Source organism: Ips typographus, linkage group LG5 (genome assembly GCF_016097725.1).
Source record: "Ips typographus isolate SLU linkage group LG5, UJ_Ityp_2.0, whole genome shotgun sequence".
Taxonomy (NCBI): Eukaryota; Metazoa; Arthropoda; class Insecta; order Coleoptera; family Curculionidae; genus Ips; species Ips typographus.
The window spans coordinates 7,396,235-7,407,945 of record NC_138426.1 but is presented as its reverse complement, the minus strand read 5'-3'; the positions used below and the strand labels follow the sequence as shown (position 1 = coordinate 7,407,945).

The window sequence follows — 11,711 nt, the reverse complement described above, 5'->3', positions numbered from 1 at the left end:
TGTCATATTTGTCGTTCATCGCTGGTCTCTGTCAAATTCTTAACCTAACCTAACTTAAAGTGTTTGTGTACATTGAAAAAAGGGGGTAAGTAAAATTTGTACCCCAAAATGTTTTTTTAATTAAGTGGTGAAGGATTAAGTGGCAAAATGTACTCTTGCAGCATAGGCCTGCAATGCAATAATTGCATTTTTATCTAGTCGCCAGTTAGGTTAGGTTAAATTAATGAATTCAGCAATTTATTCATAAATTTTAATACCTTCTAGAAGTTCCTAAAAATGAATCTGGATATCTAAAAGCGGACAATGAACGTGGACTTGTTGAAACCGGGCACTGTCCCTATATCTCCAGACACCGTCCTGGGATTTGAGTTTCTTCTAGACAAGGAACTGTTGCAGAAACATTTACAAAAACCGAATCCTGACCCGTCCCCCACCGACTTAATCACAAAGTTCCACGACGTGATCGCCATGACGCTAAGAAACCAAACGACCGTAGAACCAGACAGTGTGGAGGGCATTGAGGGCAGTGGGGACACTAAAATCAAACACCCCGCCAAAAATATTGCTATGAAGATTTTGTCTTTAAAAGTTGCTGCTTACTTAAACTGGAACTTGGACAAGTTGAGATCCTTGCCCTTTAAAACGCAAATCAATCTGTTGCAAGACTTGATGTATTTCACTAGTGAGGAGAAGGTTGTGTGGGAAGTGCCTAATTTTGAGCAACCCGACATTAGCACTGCCACTCCACAGTTACGATTTGCTTTGTTATTGTATCATCGCTGGTTGGTTAACACTGCAATGAATCGAGTGACGTCAAACTGGCAACAGAGGTTTGCCTTAAATGATATGTACTTGTCAGATGAGAGTGTGATTTGCACTCCTGAAAATGTGCAAAAAAGCATTACTTTCCTGACTCAAGCTTTGCAATGGGAGCAGATACCTTTCATGTTGACGTTTGATTGTTTCCAAATGCCCACTGAACAAAATGACAGTATCGAGTTTCACTGGAGTAACGGTCGTACCGTTACTAGACAGGAGTTTTGCGCTCAAATTTGCTACGACTTGGGCACCTTCTTTTTCTACCGGGAAGAGTACGAAGCGGCCAAACTTCATTTCCGTCAAACCGACGAGTACATACAAAACGGCGACCAATCCAGTCATTTCATTACTTTCGACCGTAAAGTACTGGAAGTGTACATGAACGCTTGCGATCCCTCATTGGAATCGCATCAAAAAACTTTACTGGAACAATTGAATATTTCCATAGTGAACCAGTTTACCGGCATCACTAACGTGCTGCAACAGGACAATTTACGTAGAGAAATCCCGTTGGCTCATCGGATTACCTTGGAATTGGATATACAGGGCGCTATATCCAGTGGGGTGTTTACGGTTGCCCGGGATTTACTGTATAAAGTGAAGGCTTTGAATTACGTCCGGTGTATTTTGGATCGGAAGTTTCTGAACGAGTTTTCATTGATCCCAGGGAAAAACGTTGATGCTTTTATGTGGGTGAGTATGTTTTTTTTTTGTTTACTAAATATATTCAATTTTTTTTACAGTTAAAGATTCATTAACAGTGTTGTCAAGTGAGCATTTAAATTAATTAAAAAACTAATTATTTTTGAATTTTCAGATTTTCCAATTTTTTCCAAAAAATTACCCAAAAAATTTTCTGAAAAATGTTGTATATTTAACAACAACACTTTTCAAAATAATATGAATTTTTAAAAATATAGGAATCTGATTTAATTGAACAGATGTTCTGTATGTTCTCCCTTCTGAACAACACATTCCCGGTATAAAAGCTTCAATCGTTCCGTAGCGTGACATTTCTACTAAATATGGTATACAGGGTGATTAAAAGGCAATTTCAAGGACTACTAATTGGTATTTTGAACCACCCTGTAACTGTCAAAATAACAAAGTTATGGGCTGTCACAGTAAAAACTGTCAAAATCAAACAACTCAGTTTTAACAGTAAATAACTCACTTATTCGACGTTTTAGGTAAAAACGCCATACAGGGTGGTCAAAAGACAATTTCAACGGCTACAAATTGAACCACCCTATAATTGTCAAAATAATCGAGTTATTGACAATACAATGGAGTAGTTTACAGGGTGATTCAATGAATTTTTAACATCCTTGTAACTTCTTTCTCTTAATTTTCATTTTATAAAAAAAAATACTAAATATGAATCTTGTAGATATTTGCTTCTACTTTATTCCTAGACAATCCATCAGTATACAGGGTGTCCCAAATTTGAGCAACAAACCAAACTTACTTTACCATAACTTTTTATTCGTATTTTGGAATCTACGTCAAATTCTAGGCCTACTGGATGCAAAATGTTTGTATCGATATTCATTTGTTTTTGCTCTGGCAGCCCCTCCTCGAAAGCAGAAATTTCCAATTTGAGCGAAATTTTGGTGCACTCTTCCAGAAAATCGTCAATAACTCGCTTATTTGAAACATCCTGTATAAAACCACCGTAGAACAAAAGAAAGCTAATAAACGGCGCTATCACGTGACTTTGAGCGGGCACGGCTAAGTGGCCCCGTTTAGCCGCTAGAGGGCGTCAAAGTTGACTTTCGTTTTTTGCTCAATATCTCAGAAACGTTTCCGGTTAGAGATCTGAATTTTTTTACCATAAATACACCTCGATGGGATGCAACTTTTATCTTCTATACACTATTTTGGTACCACGCCCCGTTTGACCTTGAAAAATTAAAAACTAGAATTGTCAAGAACTGATTTTTTTCAGAAAATTTTTTATTTTCAAAATTAACCTCAACTACTTAAATACTTTTAGGTTAATAGTACAAAAATGCCTTAAAGTGTCATTTCTCGAAATGTCATTGTGCAACGGTGCCACGCCTTAAAGTGTCAAAATTGACATCATTTCAAGGTCATATCCGAAACGGTGCCAGTTAAAGCAAAATGGACGTCAGTATTGTATTCCCCAGGTTCAAGTTAGTTAAAAATTTCACTTTAATTGAAGAAAATTTAAATCGGTCGCCGTTAGTATAGTAGGCCCAAAAAATCCCTAATTTAGATTACAATTCCGTGCACTTTTCCAGAAAATCGTCCATAACTCGCTTATTTGAAACACCCTGTATAAAACCACCGTAGAACAAAAGAAAGCTAATAAACGGGGCTATCACGTGATTTTGAGCGGGCGCTGCTAAGTGGCCCCGTTTAGCCTCTAGAGGGCGTCAAAGTTGACTCTCGTTTTTTGCAGTTTTTGCTCAATATCTCGAGAACGTTTCAGGCTAGAGGTCTGAAGTTTTTACCACAAATGCATCTCGATGGCGATGCAACTTTTACCTTCTATACCTTTTTTTGGTACCATGCACCGTTTGACCTTGAAAAATTAAAAACTGGAATTGTCAAGAATTTTCAAGGTGTGAGACCTTATTCTGATTTTTTGAATTTTTTTTAAATTTTCAAAATTAACTTCAACTACTTAAATACCTTCAGGTTAATAGTACAAAAATGACTTGAAGTGTCATTTGTCAAAATGTCATTTTGCAAGGGTGCCACACCCTAAAGTGTCAAAATTGACATAATTCTAAGGTCATCTTCGAAACAGTGCTAGTTAGTGCAAAATGGACGTCAGATTTGTGTTCCCCAGGTTCAAATTAGTTCAAAAAATCACTTTGATTGAGAAAAATCCAAAATGGTCGCTGTCAGTATAGTAGGGCCAAAAAATCCCTAATTTAGATTACAATTCCGTGCACTTTTCCAGAAAATCGTCCATAACTCGCTTATTTGAAACACCCTGTATAAAACCACCGTATAACAAAAGAAAGCTAATGAACGGGGCTATCACGTGACGTTGATCGGGCACGGCTAAGTTGCCCGTTTAGCCTCTAGAGGGCGTCAAAGTTGACTCACGTTTTTTGCTCAATATCTCAGAAACGTTTCAGGTTAGAGGTCTGAAACTGTTACCACAAATGCACCTCGATGGGATGCAACTTTTACCTTCTATACACTTTTTTGGTACCATGCACCGTTTTACCTTGAAAAATTAAAAACTAGAATTGTCAAGAACTGATTTTTTTCTTAAAAATTTTTTATTTCCAAAATTAACCTCAACTGCCTAAATACTTTCAAGTTAATAGTACAAAAATGTAAAAAACGAACTATTTTTGAATTTTCATATTTTACCGGAAAATTCCTGTCTTTAGTGTGTTTTGACAGTTATGACGTCATGTGTTGTCCACCTTTGCAGGCGGTGCAACTAAACTGGAAACGACACTCTGACAATGACCGGAAAGTGATAAAGGAGTTTCTAATTCAGTTGTTGGTCAAAGAAGAGGTGCCGGACATATTAGACAGGCTTAAAAGTGCCAATTTACTCTCTGAGCTGTTCACTAAAGGGGAAATGCAGTTTCTAGCGAAAAAGGAGGTGGTGATTGCTGATGTGCCGCCAGTACTGTTGGGAGCTGAGCACAATTTTTTTGATTCGGGCAGAAAAAGTGAGTTTTTTTTACACTTTTCTTGCTTTTCCTTTACAGTTTTTTTGTTGTCAAGGAAAACCAAGAATGGAATTGAGGCAACTGACCAAACAGCTGATGAACTCTTATGACTGGAAGGAGATCAAGGATCTCCTGACTAAAATTGGAATGATGAATCTGGGGATTAACATTTCGGAAGTAAATCCCCAATGGGAATTACCAATTCCCTTGCAGAGTGTCGTTAAATCTTTACCCAGAGGTAGAATTCACTTTATCCTGGTTGGACCCTGTAACAATTGAGGTTTTGGGTTGCAGGGTTGTTGCACGATTTAAGTTACACTCTCCTAGCAAAATCAAAAGAACAGCTACAAACAAAAAACTGGAATCTAGCGTTGGAGTTACTCATTGTGCTCGACAAGGAGTTGCAAAATGCCCCTTTTAACGTCGCCAAACTGACCAAAATGATCAACTGGGAAGTGATGCTGGTCCAGATCACCGAACTGTTGGAGGAGTGGCCGCGTAGCAGCGTGGGTGAGTACTAAAACTGACAGATCAGTCACGTGTGACCAGGTTGTACGATTATAGACAAGTCGGCGCTGGCCAATGCGTGCGAGGTGTGTCTGCAAACCAACGAGTCGGTGTTGCCGCGCACCGAAATTGTCGAACACTGCGCCCTCTATTTGTTGAACATGGCCCGGTGGGAGTTTCTGCTCGGTTACGAAAAACGCTGGACCACTTTCGAGGTTATGTCCTCGGTGGCTGCCACCTGTCACGACATGATCAAACACAAGGGCGCCAAAAAGTTTTCGAAAGATTTGTGGGACATTGGTAAGTCTGTTCTAGAGATGGTAAAATGTCTTTCTTTTGACAGCTTTCAAGAACTGCTGGCAGAAACAAAATGGCTTCTGATAGTTTTGACAGCTTTTTGGAGAGGTTTCAGAGACCTCTAGCAAAAACAAAATGGCTTTCAGAGGCTTCTGACAATTTTGACAGCTTCTTGAGAGGTTTTACACGTTTCTGGTAAAACAAAATGACGTCTGGAAATTTTGTTAACTTCTCGACAGGTTTTAGACGCTTTTAGCAAAACAAAATAGTTTCCAGAAGGTTCTGGCAGTTTTGACAGCTTTTCGAGAAGTTTTACAGGCTTCTGGTAAAACGAAATGAGTTTCAGAGCCTTCTGGCAAATTTGAGAGCTTCTCAAAAGGTTTCAGACGCTTTTGGCTCAACAAAATGGCTTCCAGAGGCTTCTGATAATTTTGACAGCTTTCAAGAACTGCTGGCAGAAACAAAATGGCTTCTGATAGTTTTGACAGCTTTTCGAGAGGTTTCAGAGACCACTAGCAAAAACAAAATGGCTTTCAGAGGCTTCTGACAATTTTGACAGCTTCTTGAGAGGTTTTACACGTTTCTGGTAAAACAAAATGGCTTCTAGCAATTTTGTTAACGTCTCGGCAGGTTTTAGACGCTTTTAGCAAAACAAAATAGTTTCCAGAAGGTCCTGGCAGGTTTGACAGCTTTTCGAGAAGTTTCACAGGCTTTCTGGTAAAACAAAATGGCTTTCAGAGGCTTCTGGCAAATTTGACAGCTTCTCGAGAGGTTTCAAACATTTCTTGGAAAACAAAATGGCTTTCAGAGGCTTCTAACAAATTTGAGAGCTTCTCCAGAGGTTTCAGACGGTTCTGGCAGTTTTGACAGCTTTTCGAGAAGTTTCACAGACTTCTGGTAAAACAAAATGGCTTTCAGAGGCTTCTGGCAAATTTGAGAGCTTCTCCAGAGGTTTCAGACGCTTCTGGCTAAACAAAATGGCTTCCAGAGGCTTTTGACAATTTTGACAGCTTCTCGAGAGGTTTCACAGGCTTCCCGTAAAACAAAATGGCTTCTAGAGGCTTCTGGCAATTTTGATAACTTCTCAAGAGGTTTCAGACGTTTCTGACAAAACAAAATGGCTTCTAACAATTTTGTTATTTTCTCGACAAGTTTTAGACGCTTTTAGCAAAACAAAATAGTTTCCAGAAGGTTCTGGCAGTTTTGACAGCTATTCGAGAAGTTTTACAGGCTTCTGGTAAAACAAAATGGCTTTCAGAGGCTTCTGGCAGTTTTGACAGCATCCCGAGAGATTTCAAACGTTTCTAGTAAAACAAAATGGCTTCTAGAGGCTTCTGGCAATTTTGTTAACTTCTCGACAGGTTTTAGACGCTTTTAGCAAAATAAAATAGTTTCTAGACGGTCCTGGCAGGTTTGACAGCTTTTCGAGAAGTTTCACAGGCTTCCCGTAAAACAAAATGGCTTCCAGAGGCTTTTGACAATTTTGACAGCTTCTCGAGAGGTTTCACAGGCTTCTCGTAAAACAAAATGGCTTCCAGAAGCTTCCGGCAATGTTGACAGCTTCTCAAGAGATTTCAAACGTTTCTAGTAAAACAAAATGGTTTCTAGAGGCTTCTGGCAATTTTGTTAACTTCTCGACAGGTTTTAGACGCTTGTAGCAAAACAAAATAGTTTCCAGAAGGTCCTGGCAGTTTTGACAGCTTTTCGAGATGTTTCACAGGCTTCTGGTAAACAAAATGGCTTTCAGAGGTTTCTGGCAAATTTGACAGCTTCTCGAGAGGTTTCACAGGTTTCTGGTAAAACAAAATGGCTTCTAGCCACTGTGCACATCAAAAGCAACGAATTTTGACTATTTGAAAGTTGTAAAATGCCAAGTTCATGTGTTTCTTTGAGGAACCACACTGTAAGTTGTGTTTAAAGCTCCATAGAGCCAAATGTGACAGTTGGGACATTAAGGAACACTTTTATACTTTGTTTACGTCACGTGACAACTGTCATAACTGTCAAAACTCACTCACCAGTAACCTGAAACTATTAAATTAGAAATAGTTACTAATTTGAGGAATTGCACTGTCAGTTGTATTTACAGCTGCATGGAGTTCAATTTGTCTTGGTCCAATATTTGACGTTAAGGAACACTTTGAAACTTACTTCATTTACAACACAACTGTCAAATTTCCCACAATACGACTCTAAATACAAATATTTCTCCTCCATGAAATTTTGAGCAATATTTTTTATAGTCATTATTTAGCTGTACTGTTACATTATTATTATGTATTAGTAGACAATTTTTTTCTGGTTTAAACAACACATAATAACATAATAAATGCAGTGTTGCCGGTGTTCGTGCCAAATCCAACGAAACGCAGTGCTGCGAGCTATAATCTGGACCTGGCCAATCTGAAAAACAGCCTGATGATGGTGTTTCTGCGTTTGAGAGACGCCCGCTGTCTTACCGTGGTCGTGTCAATGCTCGCCAAGCTGTACAACATCTTCAGAGACGAGCCTAGCATGGAACTGCAGGTGGAGTGCATGAACTTGTGGCCGGCGACCGTTAGCAAGTGAGTCTAGAACTGTCATAAATGTCATTCGCGCGTGACTGTGTTGCTGTTACAGCGCAAGCTCCTACAGTATCGGAGCCGTGTCGGAAATCTTGTCCGAAGTACTACGAACTGGCTTGAAGTACTATCCAACCAACGTGCCTTGGCTACGACTTATGGGAGATATTAATTACGGTTTGTTAAGTTAAGGTTTTGTTTGGTAAAACGTCTCTAATCTAGTAAAATTTGACAGCTAACGGCAATTACAAAATCTCGCTTTCCTTCTACTTGAAATCCTTGATAATCTGCTACGATTACTTCAACATACCGGTACGCTACGACGATCACGTGTTCAGGCGTATGATCAAGTGTTGCCAAGCGTTGGGTTGTTATACGCAGGCGGCGGTGTTGTGTCAGTTTCTCGAGGAGCCGGATTACTCTCTGGCTTTTCGGATTTTAGGTTAGTTGCGGCACTTTTTCAGCAAACCAACTCTAACCGTTTGTTTTCAGGGGAACAGAAACCGTGTAATGACGCGGTGGACGCGTACTATCACTGTTTTTGGGACACTAACATCTTGGAGTACCTGATTCATATGCACAACAGAAGGGGCGAGTTTCAAAGGCGCAAATGCGCCGTTCAGATTATGGGAATGCTCGAGCTGAACTCGAACAATAACGAAGAAATACAGAGAGAGGCGAGTAATTTACGGAAAAGCGTTTTTTTAAGGGCTTTATGTAAACAGTATGTGTTTTAAAGTGATTTCTTAATTACCTACGACTGATTTTGTAATATATGTATTATAGAATTAAAGTTTTTTATTTTTTGGCAGCAAAGTTGCGTCCCGTCGAGACACTCTTACGGCAGTTTTTGAGATATTCACAAAAAAGTACTAAAAAATTAAATTACCAACTTTGACGTCCTCTTGCGTCCAAATGGGACAACTTGGCCGCGTCAGTTCTGTTAATTTCTATAGCTTCCTTTATCCCTTTATGAACTGGTCAAAGAGATTGAAGATACTTTTATTAGATTTGATACAACTTTATTTTACTGACATAAAACAATGGAAAGACATAAGCACACTCGAATAATAATTACCGTCTATCTTCCTTAACCTGAGTATCTTAAATTGTCATTAGATGACATAATGTTTATGTAGTATGTTCGGTAAAATTGATTATTTTTACATTCCCTTCCAATTTTACAATACATACACATCAATATAATAGTAAAATGAATATCAATACAAGAACTTACTTCTATAACAATTTCTTGAATAACTTATAAGTTCAAAATATCTACAACATTTAGTTTTTCAATAAAATATTTAAATTTTGGTAGCGGTAGAGCTTTTGTGAATACATCAGCTACTTGCTCTGCTGTACAAACATACTTTGAAATTATTTGTCCTTTTTCAACACAATCTCTTAAAAAATGATGACGAACATCAATGTGTTACGACCGTTTGGTCTCTAAAGTACTTGCCATCTTGATACAAGATTGATTATCGTCAAAAATCTCAACAGGATAAACATTCTTGTACAAAATATCACACAGAAGAGCGAAAATAAAAATATAGTCAGTCACACATGCCGATAAAGATACATATTCAGCCCCTGTACTCGATAAGGCAACAACTGATTGTTTTTTACATTTCCATAAAACTATATTATCATAGACATTAATTAAAAATCCTGAAACACTTTTTCGATCAAAAACATTATTAGCAAAATGATATTGTTATTTGACTTGATTGATTTAACATATTTCAGTCCAAAATTTTGAGTTTTCTTTAAGTATCTCAAAACATTTTTCAAGTATTTAAAGTGTTCTTCATTAAAACAATTCTGAAATTGACTGAAATATGTTACAGCATAACATATATCTGGACGTGTACCTAACATAATATACATAAGGCATCCAACTAGCTCGCGGTATGGAATATTCTCTTGGCATACATCTACATTCATTTCTAACTTTAAATTTGGTTGTACTGGAATATTACTTGGTTTACTGTGTCTCATTCCAAACATGTTAATAACTTTTTGAATTAATTCTCTTTGATCAATGCACAAGTAATGTTCAGTTTTAGTAATATTCAAACCCAGAAATTTTAATGGAGTAGAAGTCAAATCTCTCATTTCAAATCGATTGGTTAGTTTTAATTTTATTTCTTTTAGGTGCTCCAAAGATTTTGAAATGAGAATTATGTCATCTAGATGAATTACTAAATATACATGACTAGTGTGATATAAACATGGATCTGCATTTGATCGACTAAAATTTATGTTTAACAAATAATCATGCAACTTATCATACCAACACTTGGGCGATTGTTTCAAACCATACAAAGATTTTACTAACTTGCACACTTTACCTGAAGAGTCTTTTATGTCCATAATTAGTTCCACTTCTTTTGGTATTTCCATATACACAGGCTCCATTCAAAAATGCACACTTAACGTCAAGCTGATGAATGAACATATCATGTTCTACACTCAGGGAAAGTAGAACACGAATAGTTTGCATTCGAGCCACAGGTGAATAAATTTCTTGCTGCACATCACACTGTTTGAATCCTCTCGCCACTAAACGTGCTTTTTTCACCCTGTTTTTGTCAATTTCTTTTTCACGAAAAATCCATTTTGAGTCTATAACTTCTTCCCCATCTGGTTTTGTGGTAATTTCCCAAGTTTGGTTCTTTTGTAGAGAGTTCAATTCATCTTTGATTGCCTCAATCCAGCCATTTCCCATTGACACTGCAGTTTCATAACAGTCTGGTATATTTGATGTAAAGTCACCAATAGATAAAGCAGCAAAGTGATCAGATGTATAGTTACATATATAGTCTTGTAGGTACTTTGGTGGTTTTCTTTCTCTGCGGTCTTTCAGATCAAGTTCTGGCTCTATTGATTCTACTTCCTTTTCTTGGTTTTCTTCTGGTAACTCGTCATGTTCTTTATTTTCATCTGTGTCATATGTAAACCGTTCCTGCTGATCGTGTTGTGAGTTGTTGAAAAGAAATTCGTCAAAAATAATATTTCTGCCAACAGTTACAATTTGTTTTTCTGGATCCCAAAGTCGGTATCCATTGTCAATGTAACCAACCATATAAAATTTCTTACTTCGGGCGTCCAACTTACTTGATTGTTTACTTTTTGACCCAAAAACTTTGATTTTCTCCATGTTTGGCTTTTGATTATACCACTTTTCTGCAGGAGTAACATTTGTTGGTAATGCTGTTGTTGGTAGTCTATTAATAATATAAACTGCTGCCAGTACTGCTTCTCCCCATAAATATTTTTCCAGTCCAGGTGAAAACCGGAAAAGTAAGCAGTAATTATCCTGTTGTGAAACGTATTTTGAAAACCTGAAGAAAAAATTATGGCGACAATCCCTAGTAATTTAATTGTAAAGCCATTTGATGGAAACGGCTACTCAAATTGGGAGTTTCGAGTAAGACTGTGTGTCTTGAGCAACAAAAGGTGTTTTGGAAATGTTGGAGAAAGATCCTCCGGAATCAACAGCCACAAATGAACTTGCAGTTTTTAATAAAAACGATATAAAAGCTCGGAATTTAATCGTTCAGTTATTGGCTGATAATGTTCTTGAAATGGTGAAAACCAAAACTACAGCTAAAGAAATCATGTATGAGTTGAAAGGTACTTTTCAAAAGCAAGGAATAGCAAACCAGGTACATTTGCAGAAGAAATTAAGAAACATGAAATACTTTGGAAAAGGAAAACTAAGTGAATTTCTGTTTGAATTTGAGAAAACAGTCTCAGAGTTAAAAAACTGTGGTGGAAACATAAATGACACAGTTATTGTCTGCAATGCCAGAGAACTATCAAGTAGTTACCACTGCAATTGATATTATTTTTT

At 37.5% G+C, this 11,711-nt stretch overlaps 2 protein-coding genes across 4 annotated transcripts; one reads left to right on the top strand and one right to left on the bottom strand.

The window, feature by feature from the left end:
* Positions 1-7: 7 nt before the first annotated feature.
* IntS8 (integrator complex subunit 8) lies at positions 8-8,642 on the top strand. Of its 3 annotated transcripts, none has more exons than XM_081980061.1 (10): positions 8-85; positions 265-1,512; positions 4,238-4,484; positions 4,540-4,722; positions 4,779-4,994; positions 5,049-5,291; positions 7,624-7,852; positions 7,908-8,026; positions 8,085-8,291; positions 8,342-8,642. In XM_081980061.1, the coding sequence occupies exons 2-10, from the start codon at positions 304-306 to the stop codon at positions 8,584-8,586; spliced, it is 2,898 nt and encodes a 965-aa protein (XP_081836187.1). In that variant the 5' UTR covers positions 8-85; positions 265-303; the 3' UTR covers positions 8,587-8,642. The 3 variants fall into 3 exon arrangements, with proteins under 3 accessions (XP_081836187.1, XP_081836185.1, XP_081836186.1); XM_081980059.1 differs by having other exon boundaries at positions 5,034-5,291; XM_081980060.1 differs by lacking the exon at positions 8-85 and adding an exon at positions 87-209 and having other exon boundaries at positions 5,034-5,291.
* A 1,560-nt stretch (positions 8,643-10,202) lies between these two features.
* LOC145729800 (uncharacterized) lies at positions 10,203-11,015 on the bottom strand. Its single transcript, XM_081980720.1, has one exon. The coding sequence runs from the start codon at positions 11,013-11,015 to the stop codon at positions 10,203-10,205; it is 813 nt and encodes a 270-aa protein (XP_081836846.1).
* Positions 11,016-11,711: the final 696 nt, after the last annotated feature.

Coding starts and splice junctions, on each gene's coding strand:
- IntS8 (XM_081980059.1), top strand. CDS start 304: ATGAACGTGGACTTGTTGAAACCGGGCACTGTCCCTATATCTCCAGAC. Junction 4,485..4,539: donor TTTTGATTCGGGCAGAAAAA/GTGAGTTTTTTT, acceptor TTTGTTGTCAAG/GAAAACCAAGAATGGAATTG. Junction 7,853..7,907: donor TGGCCGGCGACCGTTAGCAA/GTGAGTCTAGAA, acceptor TTGCTGTTACAG/CGCAAGCTCCTACAGTATCG.
- LOC145729800 (XM_081980720.1), bottom strand. CDS start 11,015: ATGGAGAAAATCAAAGTTTTTGGGTCAAAAAGTAAACAATCAAGTAAG.